Here is a 17839-nt window from a genome sequence, read left to right as displayed (position 1 = left end):
TTGGAAGGAAAGTAGGGCACAGGCCCAGGCATTCAGTTCAACCCTCGTTCCCTCCCCTGACTTGCCCAAGGTCACCCAGCAGGAGATGGGAACCAGATGCTCAGCCACCAGAAAACACCCTTGACCATGGGCAGGCGTCCTGACAGCCTGCAACCAGGCCTTGGCCCCCACCCTGCCTGACTCTCTCACTCTTTCCTCAAGCTTCAACCCACGCCCAACCCCTCCCTCCCATCTAAACACCTTCGAGGTCTGGCCTCCGTCCTCCTGACATGCCTTGTAAGCAGGAAGTAGCCAGCAGGTCCTCCCAGGCAGATGCTAGACACTCCCAGCAACATGGGAAGGAAGGGGAGGGCTTGGGAGGGGCCTCTCTTAGGACCCAGCGCCCTCCCCCTACTCCCCATCAGAAAGTGAAACGTCCCTGGGATGGGCACAGGGAGGCAGGGCACTGAGGTCACAGCGACAGCTGTGGTGTGTGCTCAGGTGGTGGGTGGCACATAAGCGGGCTGGGTGCCCTGAATACTGACCCCTGCCAGTGAACGAGCCCTGGTCCCACCCTGAGTCCTGACCCTGGTCACACACGAATGTTGATCCTCTTCGCAGACTGAGACCTCACCTGTCACACAGTGAACCGCAGCCCTGGTCATCACTGAGCCCTGACCCTGGTCCCACCCCCAGCCCTGACCCACACAGCCCTGCAAGCTGGCAGCGAGGGGCTCACCGCTCCTCAGCGCAGGAGAGCAGGCTGAGGCTCAGACTGCGGAGCCTGGACCTGAGCCCAAGTCCTGGACTCTGATTCTGGCACTGTGTCTGCCACCCACCAGAGCCCCTGAGGGCCTGGCCAGGGCCCTGCAGGGGCCACACCAGAGAGGCCAGCCTCTCCTGAGCAAGTGCCCTGAGGCCAGGGGCAGAGAGGGTGTGCCCAGCGCTGACAGAGGGCTCGGGCTGGCGGGGTTGGAGGGCCAAGCTTCCCTGGAGGCCTCTGAGAAGACAGCTCAGCACAGAGCGATCAGGGGCTGGGGGGTGCCTCCTTAGTGGGAGATGACTCACTGCACCCCCGCAGCAAGGCCAGGGGTCCTGTGGGGCAGGGAGCAGACACCCCACCCCCAGGGCAGACCCCCACCCGCCCCAGGTCAGTTCTCTGCAAAATGCAGGGGGCAGTCATATCCACGGCTGCCCCTGTGAACATTGTGGGCAGCGTGCTTCTGGCTCCAACTTTACAAAGACAGTGAACACACACACTCTCTATGACACGACACCGCCGTGAGGTCTGGGGCTGTCCCTGCACAAGCACGCTGAGATCCTCAAGCAGCAAGAAGGGTCAGGGTCACTCTGAGCAGGACCCTCTCAGACCCTAGTCCCGTCTGCTGGTCACAGCTGAGGGGCTCTGAGTCAGAGTCGCCCGAGAGCTCACCCATTTCCGAGCAGGCCGGTCTCCAGGCCCTCAAGCAGGGGCCGTGAGGACTGTCCCGCCGGCGCCTCTGTCCGGCCGCCTGGTAGCCGCTGTCTGCCCACGCCCTGGCGCCCCACCCCCAGGGCCCTCCCCACTCACCAACCCAGAGAACTGGCACCAACTTTCTGGAAAGCCACTGTCCTGGCCAAAAGAAACAGCGCCCCTCCTCCCGTTCCCACCAGCTGCCCGCTCCTCGGGGCAGTGGGCAGTGGAGGGTGGGCCCCATGGGCAAGGACTCTGCCATCCTCCCACCACCCTCAGCCGGGCTTTGTCCCTGCTGCCCAGATGGACAGACCAACGCAGGGAGGAGGCAGGCTGGGACATGTTCAGGACACCCTCAAGAGGCAAGGCCCAATCCCAGCTCCCACCACCCACCGTACCCCGTCAATAGCAAGGAGGGGCTCGGTGCAGGGAAATGTGAAGGTCACCCCCACGAGTGCCTAGTTCAAATCCTGGCTCTACCTGCCATTAGCTGGGTGGTCTCAGGCCCCTGCCTTCTCGGAGTCTGTTTCCTAGCCTATAAGAGGGAGGGGCAGTACTGACTGTACATCCCACCCCACCTCAACCCCTTCACTGACCAGAGACAGCCGCCCGGCCCCTGGAGGAGAGGTCGGGGTGTGGAGTGGGGGAGCAGTCAGGAAGAACAAGAGGAAGCTGCAGAGGGAGGGGAGGGGGTCAGCCATCAGGAGGAGCACCCTGTTTATAAGAGGGGTGCAAAGCACTCTGGAAGGCCCCCTGGGGAAGCCGGGAAAGGCAAGAAAGGGGGCCAAGTGCTTTGTGATGGAGCCAGGCCAGCCTGCCTGCCCATTTTTTAAAATGAGTGGGCATTAGCATTTATTGATCTCCTACTATATACCCTCACATATACTGAGCATCACAGAGAAAGAAACAAGCAAAATTCTGGCCTCATCTGGGAGAGCTGAACATCCAGATACAGACCGAGGTGATGCGGGAATCCAGACAAACAACCCAGGCCCCAAGTGCCCTCAGAACCCCGGGGCTGAGAGAAGCCAGCCAAGGCAGGCTTCACGGAAGAGGTGGCCTCAACGCTAGGGAGGATCTGGAGCTAGAGAGAGGTTGAGAGAACAGTGAAGGCAAAGAGCTCACCACCGCCCCCACCCAAGACAGGGAGGGGAGGACCCTCTGTCTCAGGGCAGGGGGTGGAGCCTGGGAGGGCCTGGCCTAGAACTTTCGACCCCAGGCTCTTTGACAGGACAACATCTCTGTTGTTGCAGTTCGGAGTCAGAATCCTAGGATCAGTGATGTCTGGGGTCTGGGGTCTCTGCCCCCCTCCCCAGCGGCCGTCGGTGCTCCGGCCTCCCAGCGCTGATACCACGCAGCAGCTCCGGAACATGCCCGCCCAGGCTCTCTTCCGACCCCTTACAGGGATGGGAAGCTCACCGCCCTCCGTGGGGGATAGGAGACAGGGCTGCTGCAGGGGCTCTCCCCTCGCAGCCCTGCTCCCACTCCCGAGCGGGCGAGCAGAGTGCCAGTGTCCAGGGCCACCCTCTAAGTCCTGCGAGCAGGCAGAGACAGACACAGCATGCTGGTCCCACGAGGCCGCCCAGAGGCCGGGAAGGGCCAAAATAGAAAGCAGGTCCCAAGGCCCTGCGGGGGATGTGGCCGGCTCTTGACCCGAGGGGGCAGGTCCGGCGCTGCCGCGGGAGCCAGCGCTCAGCCCAGCCCCGGGCTGCCTTGGTGGACAGGGCTGATGACAGGGCCCTGGGCTTGGGAGAGGCCTGGAACCCGCACTACCCGGCCTGTTCCCGGGATGTAGGGAAGTCTCCAGCATGCCCGGTGGGTGGTTCCAGAAGCTTCCTCAGAGGACACAGACACCCTCAGCAGCGCAGTTTCAGACCTGGCCAGCTGCCTGGGCTCAAGCCCCAGCCCCACCCCTTCCCAGCTGTGTGACCTTGGCCATGGACTCCTCTCCATCAGACAAGGATGTGACAAGGGTTCCTCAAGGAGGGGTTGGGGAACACAGAAGGGCTCCACCCGTGCTGGCACTTCGGAAGTTCTAGATACGCAGCAGCTGCTACGGTTGGGCGCCATCACCGTTGCTTGAGTGACTGACCCCCTAGACCTGTCTTCAAGCCTCCGGTCATGATCCAGCAGTGGGTCAATGTGGTGACTGCTGGCATGTGCTGTATCACGGTGTGAGGGACTTAACGGGGGAGGGGCAGGGCCCCCGACTCGTCCCCAGGCCGCCATGGACTGGGGCTCACACCTGCACCAGCCCCACCAGAGCCCCTTCCAGCTGGGGCCAAGTGTCCCGAGGGGGCCGTGGGGGAAGGAACGGAGCTCCAGCCCCAGAGAGACCCCCTCCTACCCTTTCCCATGTCCCCAGTAGCCCTGCTCTGCTTAGGACACGGGCTGGGGGGAGTGGGGCATCTCAGACACCCCCTCCTCACCCCTGTCACCCACCGAGAGCCCGCCCGGGTTTCTCCAGCTCCCCACTGGCGGCTGTGGGCCTGGGGCGTCCCCACCTGCATCCCACATGTGGCGGCAGGAGGGGGTGCTTCCTGAGAGGAGAGGGACATGGCCTGGGGCCTTTCACAGGCCTGAGTGTCTCCACCTAGTCGGGGACACCAAAGGTCAGAGCCCAAAGTGAGGGGTCCGACTGGGCTGAAAGCCAGGGCTGCCCAAGGATCCCCAACCCAGACACAGCACCCCCAACGCCCCACATGGGCCTCCCCTGTGGATGCTGGGCCCTGCCCAGGAGTCCGGAGCACAGGAGGGGGTGTGCGGCCCTCGACCTCTAAGGAAGGCCCACCCACCCAGCCCCAGCTGCCCTCCATCTTCTCGGGATCACCCCTGCCCAACTGGCCTGCCCCCATCCCCGCAGGCACCCTGGCCCCACCCCCAGGTCCTCCCGCGGGTCCACCCGTGGGTCCTCCCGCAGGTCCTCCCGTGGCCCGGGCTGAGGGAACAGAGGTGCGGTCTGGCGCGGCAGGCCCCAGGGTGCTGACAGCTGACGCCTGGCTGTCACCCTGTGTCCCGGCCTGACCCCCCGCCCCTGCTCAACTGCTTCTGCGACCTCATCCCCCAGAGCAGCGGGTCCCTGGGGGTCATAAGCCCTAAGACACCGTTGCAGAAGTTTATGATCCAGCCGCAAGGGTAAGGGGGCTTCTCCGGGCTCGGGGGTGGGTCTCTTCACTAGGTTGGACTTCGAGGGGCAGTCACACATGAAACTGTTCCTATCCCATCCACCAGAAGGGGTCTCGACCCCTGACCCAGCCGACACGTGACCTCTGACCCCAGACACAGACAGCCTGGCCTTGAGCCAGGAGGTAACAAGGGTGAGATCGTCCCTGTGTACTCACCTGCACTGAGGGCCTCAGGGGGGTCACCCCAAGCTTCGAGGGCTCTGGCACCCCCAACCCAGAACCCCTGGGTCCTACGGAGGAGAGCTCCCTGCAGTAAAGGGTGCGCCCCAGCCATCCACAACGTTCACTCCTCTCAGAGACCCTCCCTGAGGTTTCGTGGGGAAGCAGCCTTCCTGGGCCAGGGGTAGCCCCGCCACCCTCAGCGCAGGCACAAGCCCCGGCCAGCCTGGCTGGTGACTCAGCAGCAGTCGGCCATCTCCAGCTCATAAAATCTGCCCCTCGGATGGCTCAGCACCCCCGCACCCCCCACAGCCTGGCTGGCTCCAGGGTGCCCGCCCCCTTGCTTCCACACAGAAACAACCCTGAGTCCACACTGCCCCAGCCAGACCCAGGCTGCCCCTGCCTTGCCAGCCAGGAGCCAGCACCGACGCCCGGGCAAGGGACTTGGATGGGCCAGGGGCTCACGCCTCCCTCTGGGCCTCAGTTTCCCCTTCTGAGGCAGACATGACTGTGTTCCAAGGAGACCATGGTGCTCTGCGGGCTCAGCCCTGCTTTAGTGGGGCGCCTGATTGAGGGTGGCAGGGAAACTGCTCCAAGGACCACCCTCTCCCAGAATCTTCCAGAGCTCCCTGCTGCCCTCGGAGTCAAGTGCCCCATTCTGGTCCCCAGAGGGGCAGCCGTGACCCAGTGTGGAAGTCCTCCGCTCACTCCCAGCTTCATGGCTCACCCGGCCCTCCACTCACGGGGACCCTGGCAGGCAGGTCCTGCAGCCTGAGGGCCTCCCCTTCCTCTGCCTACCCAGACTGTCCGCCTCCCGTCACCCCTGCCTCTGCCAGCACGGTGCTGCCCTCCTGACCACAGCAGGCCCCTGCCGCTGGTGCACTGCAGCGCGTCCCCCGCCAGAAGCAGAGTGTGGGGACCAGAGCCAGTCCCAGGCCTGTGAGCCCAGCGCCCTGCCCACAGCCAGCTCAGCGGGTGTTTAGCCAAGGGGTCTGGGTGGGTAGGGGACAGGAGGCCAGAGGAGGCGCTCAGCATGTCACAGACTTGGCCCTGAGCCCTTCCTGACCTTGACCCTGAAAGCCTGACCCCAGCCTGGCCCCCAGCTCAGGGCGTCTGTCCAGGGGAGGCCCCTCCCAGAGCAGGCCGCCCCGCCCCCCGGCTCTCAGCACACTCGGGACTTTCACACACCCCGGCCCTGCATCTCTGCACCCGCAGAGGTTGAACCAAGGTACACACGGCCCCAGGCTGGTGCCGGCCACACGGACACACCCAGGCATGCGTGTGCCCCCATGAAGCCACATTCACCCCCGGAACACACGCACGTGGACACACAGAGACCCGGACAGCGAGTGTCGGAACCCTTGGTCAGAAGAGCAGACGGCTCTGGGGAGAAGGCAGAGGCAGACCTGCACGGGGCGGCCGGGTGGCCGGGGGCACAGCCCTGCCCCTGTCCCTCAAACAGAAAAGCCGTCTGTGTGAGCCCCGCCACAGCACACGCGGCACCTGTGGGTGCCAGCTGTGCTCCCCGGGCCGGACACCGGGGCAGAGAGCCAGGGCTGCTGCTGCCCTCCCTGCCCTTCCAGGGGGTGCAGCCGCCGCGCTGCCCTCTGCCTCAGTCTCCTCCCCTGTCTGGCCCGAGGCTCCCTCCCCCAGGGCCCTGGGACCAGGCTCCTCACGGGGCTGGCCGGGGCGGGGAGGCAGCCCGCCCCACCCCGCCCCGCCCCCACTGCCGCCTTGCCCAAAAGGAGCCCCGAGCGGGGCATGACGTCAGGCCCCAGGAAGGCGCGGTCGGTCTGCACAGCCTGGAGTAAGTGGCCCGTGGAGCTGCAGCGAGAGGCCAGCTCCTCTGCCAGCCGGAGACGGTGCGGTGAGTCCCCCTCAGGCAGGCGGGGCCTCCCCTCCCTGAGATGAGATGAGGTGGTCAGTGAAGGGTCCTCACGCCCCAGGCAGGCAGGCAGGCGGTGGGGCAGCTGCGGAGCAAGACTGGGAGGGAGAGAGCTCAGAGCTGGCAAGGGGCTTTGAGGTCCTGCCCTGCAGAGAGCCATTGTACAGACGGGAAAACTGAGGGCGAAGGTAAAGGTGCTGCAGCGGACCAGGCTGGGTGAGGGCCTGCTGCCCTGAGCCCCTCGGCGCCGCGGGGTTCAATTCCCTCCTCTGGACTTCCTTCCTTCCTTCCTTGCCTCAGCGCTCTCATGGACATCTACTGGGAGCCTCGATTTCCCCGTCTGGGTGGCCCCAGGGGCTGGGCCAAGGAAGGGGTCGGAGAACCCCAGAGGCACTGGACGAGCCCTGGGACCATGGCCACCGCGGTCCCCCTGCTGGGGCAGGGCTGAGCTTGAGGGATCTGTGGGGACCGGCTCCACGCAGGGCGCTCCCCCCGCCACCCTGCAGCGCAGGTCCTAGGCCCAGCCAGGCCCTGCCCTCCCCTCAGAGGGCTGGAGAAACTGAGGCCTGGGGCCCGCCCAGCCCCCAGCGTGGACCTTGCAGCTGGCACTGCCCCCGCCTGGCTCGCCGGCTGCGCCTGCCCTGAGAAGGCAGCAGAAACAGGGTCCCGAGGGGGGAGGGCCGGTTGGGAACTGGCCCGTGGCCAGGGCACTGGGCAGGGCGGACAAGGAGCAGCTGTGCGTCCCAGGGCAGCACTGGGAACCAAAGGGACTGGACTGGGCTGGTGGCAGCGCGCACGGCCCTCGGACGGGCGGCTGAGGCTGCCTGGCGGCCCCCATATTCTTCCACCAATATATACTCACTCTCAGCCAGAGGGTTGCCAGGACACCCTGAGCCCTCATGGCTGCGTGGCCGTGGACAAGTGGCCGCCTCTCACTGAGCCTCGGGAACAGCAGAGGCTGCTGCTGTTTCCAAGGCCTGACGTGTGGGGGAGGGAACCCAATGTGTCCTGAGCACCTGCTGGGAGCCTGTCCGCGGTGGCCTGATGCGATGAGGTGTGCATGCCCATCTTACAGATGAGGAAACCGAGGCTTGAAGAGCCCAGTGGGGCTCTCAAATCATCCGCTGGTTTCTTAAGCCACAGCCCAGGCCCTGGCCCTCGCGGCACTGCCGGTCCAGTAGGGGAAAGGCAAGAAACAAATCAATTGGAAGCAGTCGGGTGATGAGAGGGCTGCACAGGAGAGGAAGCAGGTGGAGGCTGAAGGTGTGCAGGCAGCTGGGTGGCCCAGGAGGACCTTCCAGAGGAGGTGGCACGGGGGCCTGAAGCACGCTGGGGGATGCCGAGCCTGCTCTGCCTGCCGGCTCTCAGCACCCCCTCCGTGGAGCTCTGAGCGCAGGAGCCTGCTCCCACCTCAGGGCCTTTGCACCTGCTGTTCTCATCCCACCGCCCAGAGTGCTGCCTCCCCAGGTCCTCCTGAGGCCCTTCCTGTTCCTGACCAGCCAAAGTGGTCCCCCCAGCCACTGTCTAGCCTCCTCCCCCCACCCCACCCCTGGCTGTTAGCTCCGTAAGCTGGAACCAGATCTGCCTGAGGTCCTCCGGGCCCCCAGCACCAGGTTCAAGGCCAGGCCTGAATCCTCTGAAACGTGTGTTTCTCACAGTTCCCCTGACCTTGCCACTGAGCTGTGTGGCCTGGGGCAAGCTGCCAGAGCCCTGAACCTCAGAGCCCCAGGCACAGTGGGCCCTGGGGAGCCTCCGGTGGCATGCAGCAGGCGCAGGGCAGAGTTCAAAGCCTAGCCCCTCCACACCCAGCTGGGCGACCCCAGATGGGCCACCTAACCTCTCTGTACCTCAGTTTCCTAACAGGCAAACTGAGGCCAGCCCACACCAACATGGGGGCACCTTGGCAGGAGCTGTGAGACCCTGGAAAGGGTCATCTCAGAGACAACCCATGAACTGTGGGGTTACGGCTCTGCCCTAGTAGAGAGGTGTCGGGAGCCCAGGAGGGGGTTGTGGGTGCCAGGAGCCTTCAGCAGGTGAGACAGGCAGAGGTGGCATGCCAGGTCGAGAGATTAGGCAGAGGCCAGGCGGGTGCAGCCGCGGATCCTGTCCCACCACCCCAGGGAGGCTGGCCTGGGGGAGACAGGCAGGTGCTACACCTCTTTCAGCATCAGGATGAAGTGAGGGGTGAGCCAGGGTGGCAGGGAGGGCTGTCTGACACGCAGCAGGACCCCCACGAGTGGCGATGCCTGGGGCCGCCTGGCCCAGAGAAACTTGCATCTCCATTAGGGCCAAGACCTCAGCCAAGGGCTCCCAGACGGTGAGGCGTGAGGCTGAGTCAGGCGTGCTGGAGCCGGGTGCCCAGCGCCCAGCCACCCCAGGTAACCCTGTCCCTGAGCTGGGCGGAGGGAGCCCTGACCAGGATGGGGACCTTGATTCCAGCTGATGCCCCCTGGGACCTTCTAGACAACCCAGAGCTAGTCTGGCCCCCTTGGGGCCTCAGTAAGGGCCCAGCCGTCCCTGGATGGAAGCAGCAGATGCTCAGACTAGCCAAAAACAGCAGGCCATGTTCTCAAGCAGATGCCATGAAACCAAGAATAATCAGCAAAATAAACAGGCAGGTGGTCCCTCCAGTAAGGGCTATTTTGGCCTTGGGAGGTTGCGAGGGTCACCCCGTCGGGGACACAGGTATGTCCAGGTACTCCGTGTACCCAGAATCCGATTGCTCATGGACCCCGGGTCCAGAGACGCCCACCCCACTTTCATCCCGCTCCTGCTGGGCCGGGAGCCAGTGGATCTGGCTTTGCTTTCCCTCTCCATCAGTTTCACGCCGTGTGTCCTAGGGTGTGACACTCACCTCTCTGGGCCCCCACGTCCTTGTCTATAAAACCCAGGACTGCCGTGTGGGTGCAGAGTGTCTGACGGCGACTGGCCCATAGCTGATGTTCCAGGCACCTTGGTGGGGAAGGCTGGGCCTGTCCTCCACACCGCGCCTCCTGGCTCCAGGTGTGGGCGCTGCAGGAAAGACACGGGATCGTGGGCCACACGCCCAGGCAGCTACCTATTGCCTGGGGCCGAGGCCAGGGCCCCTGGCTGCCCTGGTCCCGTATGCGGCAGGACAGGAGGCAGCCAGGCTATGGGCTTGGTATCCGCTAGGCAGCTGGGCAGCTAGAGGACACACAGGGCCAGCAGCATGGATTCAAGAGAAACCAAGATGGGTCAGGATGGATACCCCCTGGGACACTGGTGGGAGGTCAGAGTGGCTCAGGCCCCCCTCACGGTTTCTGGGCAGTTACTGGCACCCTGAGACTCTGGGTCTTGGCCTGTTTCTGGACACACAACAAAGACGCAAAAGCTGTGAGGGGCAGCAGCGGGCACGGCCCTCCGTCAGTGCCCTGGGGGTGGGCACTTGGGGTGACGGTCAGGCTGGATAGAAAGGGAGCCCCAGGAGGGGCAGGGTCAGGTAACTTAGGAAAAGATGCTTATTCCCTGGGAGCTTCACAAAGGCTCTGAGGAGCTGTGCCCTGAGAACCTGTGCCCTTTCCTGCAGCAGCCAGGCCCAGGTGGACCGCCATTCAGGTGGGAGGCCAGGGGTCTCCAGCACGGCCGCTGTCGTCACTAGGCATCTTCCATGCAAGGGCACCTGAAGCTGTGTATCCACCCAGCACCCCCAGCTGTCCTGACGACGCCATCTGTTGGATGCTCACCTGTCCATTTAAAACACCAATCCCAGAATCACAGTCACCAGGACTGAGGCTCTGGGACTTGAACCAAATACCACTGATGTGCGCCAAGGGCCCGGGGGAGGGAGAATGACAGGGATCCACGGGCCCAACAGTCAGGGGGCGCTGGGTGGGCTTCCTGGAAGAGGTGTTAACCCTGCTCAGCTGGGAAGACTGATGGTAGTGAAGGTGGAGCTGAGGGCAGAAGCCAGTTCAGGCGCTGGGACGCTGAGTGGGCTCCAAAGGGGCTCGGCCAGGCAGGGAGGGCCCCGAACGCCTGGGTGAGAAAGGGGCCTCGTCCTGCTGGCCCTGAGGACTCCCGCAGGGGTTCACTCAGCCAGAGAGAAAGATGGGTGCTGCTCTGTGCCCATGCCATCCTGGGCGCTGGAGGAACCAGCCCACCTGAATTGCTTGCAGTCAGGACAGTGGGGCAGTCCTGGGCTGGAGGGAGCCGGGGAAGAACACCCGGGAGAGCAGGCCGAGGAGGAGAAGTCTTCCTGAGGAGCTGGGGCCTGGAGGAGGCCCTGAAAGTGTCAAGAAAACTGCAGGGGCGGGAGACGGGGTGGCGTGGGAAGGGCACGGAGGTTGAGGGGTGCCTGAGGTGTCCTCTTTTGGTTGAGGTGCAAGGAGATGGGGGGTAGGGTTCCCCTAGTTTTGCTCAGAACCTCAGGCTTTTCCCAGGGAGGACCCCTGCCTCCGCACCCACATCTCTGCAGGCTAGTTGTGGCCAGATGCCTGAGGGTAGGGGCGTATCAGGGAGGACAAGACAACCTTCACCCCCCATGCTTCCCCAGACGGTCTCAGGGCTCCAGACCTGCACCCCCAGAGGGAGAGGGGGAGCAGAGCACCCCACCTGCTCCCTGCCCCACCCCTCCACACCTGCACCAGGGGCTCAGTCTCAGCGAAGGCCCACAACAGCCCCGAGAGGCAGCGTAATGCAGCCGTTTCAGTCCCCATGTCACAAGAGAAGAGACTGAGGCTCGGAGAGAAGCCCTGCAGGGCCAGAACCCTCACCCAAGGCCATGGGGGCCCGGGACGGAGGCCCGCAAGGTCGCCTCTGGCCAGGAGCCTGCCTCCCTCTAAGCTGTATCTGAGCACCCAGGCTCTTCGCAGTGTTCAGCCTCGGTTTCCTCTGCATGAGTAGAGGAGGCCAGGAGCCAGTGGGTGAGGAGGTACCACCACTGGCATCCACTCTGCCCGGGAACAGATGCCACGCACCCACTTGGAAGCTGCAGAAACAAGGTGCTGCGGCTACATCACTGCGGGCAGGGAGGCGGAGGCTCAGAGAGGTCAAGCAACACCAGGGCAACCGGGGATGAGTAGGGACCGGCCCCCAGCCCGCACCTCCTCCACTGGTTACTCTTCTTGTTCAGTTGCTCTGTTGCGCCCGACTCTTTGCAAACTTGTGGACTGCAGCACACCAGGCTTCCCTGTCCTTCACTATCTCCTGGAGTTTGCTCAAACTCACGTCCATTGAGTCAGTGATGCCATCCAACTGTCTCATCCTCTGTCGCCCCCTTCTCCTCCTGCCCTCCTGCTGAGTACTGTTACTGTTCATATATTCCCTGCAATGCCCACCCCGCCCCTGCCCCCCCTCAGCTGTCTAGCACTAGCTGTGACATCGCATTCCAGGTGTGGACAGAGGGGTAAGGGGCCATGGTGGAGAGAGAGTGAGACGGCCCTAGCCTGGAGGGCTGGCAGGCGCGTGGGGTGCGGCGGGGCGAGGCTGATGCTGAGCCTCTGGGGGTGCAGGGGGCGCTCGGCTCAGGGCTCGGGGGTCCGCCGAAAAGACTCAATTGACCAAAGTGGATTCAGGGGGTGGGGGCCCGTCCCGTGGCGCCTCAAGGAGTACGGGGAGCAGAGGCAGTGGAGACCAGGGGCGCAGAGATGGAGTGTCCTCCCTGAGACCAGGTGGGGCAGGGGCTGCTTAGCCCAGACACTCCCAGCCCGGCCCCTTCCCAGCCCCAGACCGGGGAGGGCCCCAGGCCATGGGTTCATGGGTCCACCGCCACAGGGTCCAGGGTCTCACCATTCAAGTTCCTCATCTTGCAAAGCAAAAGCGATGCCCAGTAGGTGCCCCAGGGAGTGGTCACTGCGTGTTCTCGCCGTGAGAGGTGCGTGCTGAGGTGGGTGAGTGGGCTGGCACAGTGGGGGTCTGATCACACAGAGACAGGCAGACTCAGCAGCAGGCAAAGGGGAAGAGCTGAGGGTGTAGGAAGCCAGGGCCAACAGCCCAGGCTGCGGCCACAACCCGGGTTGCACGGACAGATTCGCAGGTTCCTGGTGTTGCAGGACAGAGCTCCGTGTGTGAGCAGGGTCTGCGCCCGAGGTGGGGCCCAAATGCTGCTCAGACTCTCGCACCTACGCATCAGCGTGTGCTTGACGGACGCCCTCCATCCCCACCTGCCTGCTTCCGCAGTCCCGGGCCCGCCGCCCAGGCCCACAGCCTTCAGCGAGCTGCTGGCCCGCGTGCGAGCCTGTCCCTGGGGACTGTCCCGGGAGGGCGGGCTCCCCGGGGCCGGCGTCATCCTGCGACTGTCTCCCAGAGGAAACATCCTGTGATGTTTATCTGTCTCCGACCATGACACGGACGCAGACCCCGTGCAGACACATTAGCGAACTGAAAGCACGTGGAAGGGAAGTCAAGAATCAGCCTGCTGCGTGCCCGGGCCAGCTCCGTACTCCCTGGGTCTTGGCAGGGCCTCGGATTTTTCACAGGAGTGGAGGGACACGTTGGAGGCACTGCTCTTCTTCCGGGGGTCCTGGAGCCCCAGTGTCCTGGGGATGAGGCCCACAGCCCCACGGCCCAGCCTCGTGGCATCCCCTCGCTGCCCACTCATGCCTACAGAGTCTCTCCCTGCCCCAGACGTCCTTCTCACTCCCCAGCTGCCTGAGCTGCCTGCCAATGGGCCAACGCATCCAAGGGCCCTGTGTGTCAGGGGCTGGGGACCCCAGGCAGAGGACAGTTCTCCCAGAGCACCCCATGAGTGGAGGCCTGGGTCCACTCGTGCCAGAGGGGACCCGAGGGGCCAGCCACAGTCCTGGGCAGCATCGGACTCTTCCTAGCCGCCTCCAAGGGTCAGCACATGCCCAGGGCCAGGGTCCCAGAGGCGGAGGTTCAGCTGGTGCCACTTCTCTGAGTGGAGGATAAAGGTGGCCTGCCCTGCCAGGGCCTCCCTCTAGGCTGGGTTGGGACCTGAGCCTTGGCTAGCAAGTGCTTCCCTGCCATGCCCACCCACTCTGGACTGGGCTTTCGGTCCCCAGTCCCCCAGCAGGCTGGACTTCTGCTGGATGAAAGCTGCCAGAAGGTGCCTGCTGCCCGAGGAGGGGCAGTAGCCGGCCAGGGGAGTGGGCAGCGGGCGGGCTGTTCACGCAGACGCCTCGCTTCCCTTGGTCACCACGACTAGGGGCATCTTCCCTCCCCCTACAGCTGGGGAGGAACACTCTACCAGGGACCTCCCCCGTGCCTCCCTCTCCTCCCTGTTTCTCCCCAAAGCCTTCTCCTTTCTCCTGAAAAAGCCAGAAATGTCCTTATTTGGAGGATCAGCCAGTCCAGGGTTGGGGTGAGAGCCTGTTAACCCTTCATTTATAAACAAAAGAATAAATCTCAGCAAGTTAAACAGCTCAGCAGGAACATAAACAGAGTGGGCGGCTGCAGCCCCCCACCCACCCCCAAGCCCGAGTCTAGGCCAGCAGGCCGGGATTGCGGCGTTTATTTAACTCACGCCCTGCTGCTGCTGCTGCTGCTGCTGGGACCTGGCTCCAGGCTCCAGCTGCAGTGAGCCACCCCATGTGAGTCTCCGAGACAGCAAAGGTGGCCGTCTCTCCAGGCTGGAAAGAAACTGGGGTGGCCAGGGGCTCTCAGCCCCCTCAATCCCAGGCCCTTGGGCAAAAGACCCATATGAGGACCCTCACCCAGGGCACTGACCTGGTGCCAGCCGTGGAGGAGGTGAGAACGGTTGGGTGGCCCGAAGGACAGGGGCCGGGATGCACGGGCGTGGGGACTTGGGGCTGGGCTGGCCGTGGGCACAGCTCTCGCCGAGCAGAACTTTGCTTTGTTTGGTACCCACTAGTGTGATGCTCTGCTTCCCTGGTGGCGCAGACGGTAAAGAATCCGCCTGCAATGCAAGACACCTGGGTTCGATCCTGGGCCAGGAAGATCCGCTGGAGAAGGGAACGGCAACCCACTCTAGTATTCTTGCCTGGAGTATCCCATGGATGGAGGAGCCTGGCAGGCTATAGCCTGTGGGATCCCAGAGAGTCAGACATGACTGAGCGACTTTCACTCACTCAGTGATGCACTGAGCGCTGCTGTGCTCAGTTAATCCTCCCAGCAGCTCTGCAGTCCCAGTGATACAGACTGGGGACTCATCGTGAGACACAGAGAGGTTAAGTGACTTAGCTAAAGTTGCACAGCGAGTGAGGGAAGAGCTGGTCTGGAGACAAGGCTCACACAGCACACACTTGGCCTTCATCTTACCTGTTGCCACACTGGCCACCTTTGTCTTGTCTCAGTCCTGGTGACAGTCTTGCAAGGCTTTTCATCTCCCGCGACAGCGAGGAGCAGGTTCAGAGCATTAGCATGCGGCTAAAGCTCCACGCTGGCAAGTGCCAGGGCCAGGCCAGGCAGAGGTATGACGACAGAAGTGTCGGGGTGCTGGGTGGGCAGCCAAGCCAGGTGGGGTCCAGCCTCCGAGCAGGGCTCCAATAACCCCAAGGTAACCCGGTCTCCTTCCTTCCAGGCCGGGGGAGCGCTGGCCACCATCATGCCCTCCATGGCTCCCACGGGGCCCTCAGCTGGGGCGGCCCCCAACGCCACAGCGGCACCGGCGGCGGTGTGGACCAACGTCAGCCTGCCGGAGATGCCCCTGTTCCACCGGTTTGCCCAGCTGGACGAGCAGCTGCACGCCACCTTCCCGGGCCTGTGGCTGGCGCTGATGGCAGTGCACGGCGTCATCTTCCTGGCAGGGATGGTGCTCAACGGGCTGGCACTCTATGTCTTCGGCTGCCGCACCCAGGCCAAGACGCCGTCGGTCGTCTATACCATCAACCTGGTGGTGACCGACCTGCTGGTGGGCCTATCCCTGCCCACGCGCTTCGCCGTCTTTTACGGCGCCCGCGGCTGCCTGCGCTGCGCGCTGCCGCACGTCTTCGGCTACTTTCTCAACATGCACTGCTCCATCCTCTTCCTCAGCTGCATCTGCGTGGATCGCTACCTGGCCATCGTGCGGCCCGGCGGCTCCCGCCGCTGGCGCCAGCCGGCCTGCGCCAGGGCCGTGTGTGCCTTCGTGTGGCTGGCCGCCGGCGCCGTGACCCTGTCCGTGCTGGGCGTGACGAGCGCCGGCGGCCCCTGCTGCCGCATCTTCGCGCTGACTGTCCTGGAGTTCCTGCTGCCGCTGCTGGTCATCAGCGTGTTCACCGGCCGCATCGTGTGCGCGCTGTCTCGGCCTGGCCTGCTGCGCCAGGGCCGCCAGCGCCGCGTTCGGGCCATGCAGCTGCTGCTCACCGTGCTGGTCATCTTCCTCGTGTGCTTCACACCCTTCCACGCTCGCCAGGTGGCCGTGGCTCTGTGGCCCGGCGTGCCACGCCGCGCCAGCCTCGTGGCCTATCACGTGGCTGTGACCCTCAGCAGCCTCAACAGCTGCATGGACCCCATCGTCTACTGCTTCGTCACCAGCAGCTTCCAGACCACCGTCCACGGCCTGTGTGGCCGGCGTGGAGCAGAGTGCGAGCCCAACGGCTGCGACATGGTCAGCGTGCATAAGAGCTCCAAGAGCTCAGCCCACCCTCACATCCTCGGGGCCAGAGCTCGAGCCGTCACACAGGCCCTGCCTAACGGGCCTGACGCTTAGTCAGCAGGACGCTGCAAGGGGGCCAAATGTCGGGACCGGGCTGGGCAGGCCAGGTCAGAGACAGTGCAGGTATCTGCTCTACTAGAGTGGCAGATTGGGTTCACCTTGATCGATTAGTGATGGCTGCCCAGTGCCCTTCCTGGACATAGGGTCAAAGGCCACTGTGCTGTGATTGACTGGCAATGTCTGCCACGGGCTCTAGAGAGGACGTGGTGGACTGAATGCTCATTATTTGCCATCCCTAGGGTATATGCTGTGTCCACTGAAGACCCAGAGGGGTAGCCAGGAGCTGGCTTCCCATTTGGATCATTCTACCCCCAGAAAGGGTTCCTGCAAAACAGGGACAGAGACTTTTAAGGTACTAGGAATTTCAAAGAGGGTTTAAAAGGTGACCTAAAGAGGTCCCCTCCCCACCTCTCCCCCATCATCTCTCTGCCCCACAGAGGCAGAGAGCTAGAACAGAAGAGAAGGGGACGCAAGTGTCACGTGAGCAGACGAGAGGGGTTCACCTCTGCAGGGCCCACTTGAGGCACCCGTGAGTCACTCAGAAAGACAGGCTGACCCCGTGGGGCGCTCCGCTGTGAGCACCGTGCTATCTGGGCTAACACTTGCACCCTTCAAAGGAGACACTATTTTCTACCCCACTCCAGGGGAGGAGCTGAGTGGCACACGCAGGGCAAGGCAGTGGGCGGTGGGCAAAGCAGAATCAAAAGCCAGCCCCACCTCCTCCAGCACCCCCGTGCCTGCCCATGGGCACAGTTCACATCTTCCCAAAGCGCCCCCCACCCCCGCTCCGGGGACCATCTCGGAAGACCCTGCCTGCTGGCCCAGGAGGGCAGTAGACTCCCAGCCCCATCCTGTGGATGCGAAACCAAGGACAAAGACAGACTTGAACGCAGGCCTGCTGGCCTAAGGCCACGTCTGGCCACGCACAGAGCCCTGTTCTCCCTCCTGTCTGGCTCATCATGCCTCGCTGCCTTTCCTGCATGCATGCGTGCTAAGTCACCTCAGTCGTCTCCGACTGTTTGCAACTCCGTGAACTGTAGCCCCCCAGGCTCTTCTGTCCAAGGGACTCTCCAGGCAAGAATACTGGCGTGGCCATGCCCTCCTCCGGGGGTTCTTCCTGGCCCAGTGTCTCTTAAGTCTCCTGCATTGCCAGGAGGGTTCTTTGCCACTAATGCCACCTGGGAAGCGCCTACCTTTCCTGAGAAGGACTGGTCACCTCCTCTGAGCTGGACTCCAGGATCGCCCCCACGTGCCTTCTGTTGAGTGTTCAAGCTCCCATGAGCCCTCTCTAGACTGCTGTTTCAGGGGAGGATGCCTGTTTTGAGAGAGGAGCTCTGGGCTTCCCAGGCACCTCTAGCCACCAGGCTCCACCCTCACACATGGCCGCCACTGAAACAGGTGAGATGGAATTTGGCCCCAGATTTGCCCCTTGTCTGCAAAGTCCTACAGGATCGGAGGCTCCAGGCAGAGTCCCCTGTCCCCCAAGATCAAGGCCCTGGTGCGAGCCTGGGTGGGAGGCAGGAGGACCATTTGTATCCCCATATATCAGATGGGAGGGAAAGGACCTTTCCAGGGTTATAGAGTGAGTACTCAGGCCAGAC

General features: G+C 63.7%; 1 protein-coding gene across 1 annotated transcript; it reads left to right on the top strand.

Moving 5' to 3' along the window:
- Positions 6562-17277, top strand: GPR20 (G protein-coupled receptor 20). Its single transcript, XM_018058642.1, has 2 exons — positions 6562-6643; positions 15123-17277. The coding sequence occupies exon 2, from the start codon at positions 15147-15149 to the stop codon at positions 16230-16232; it is 1086 nt and encodes a 361-aa protein (XP_017914131.1). The 5' UTR covers positions 6562-6643; positions 15123-15146; the 3' UTR covers positions 16233-17277.

Source organism: Capra hircus, chromosome 14, assembly GCF_001704415.2.
Source record: "Capra hircus breed San Clemente chromosome 14, ASM170441v1, whole genome shotgun sequence".
Lineage (NCBI taxonomy): Eukaryota > Metazoa > Chordata > Mammalia > Artiodactyla > Bovidae > Capra > Capra hircus.
Note: the sequence above shows the minus strand (reverse complement) of the source record. Positions and strands in the feature narration are given on the sequence as shown.

Excerpts from the sequence above, each read along its gene's own strand:
- GPR20 (XM_018058642.1), top strand. The coding sequence starts at position 15,147 with ATGCCCTCCATGGCTCCCACGGGGCCCTCAGCTGGGGCGGCCCCCAAC.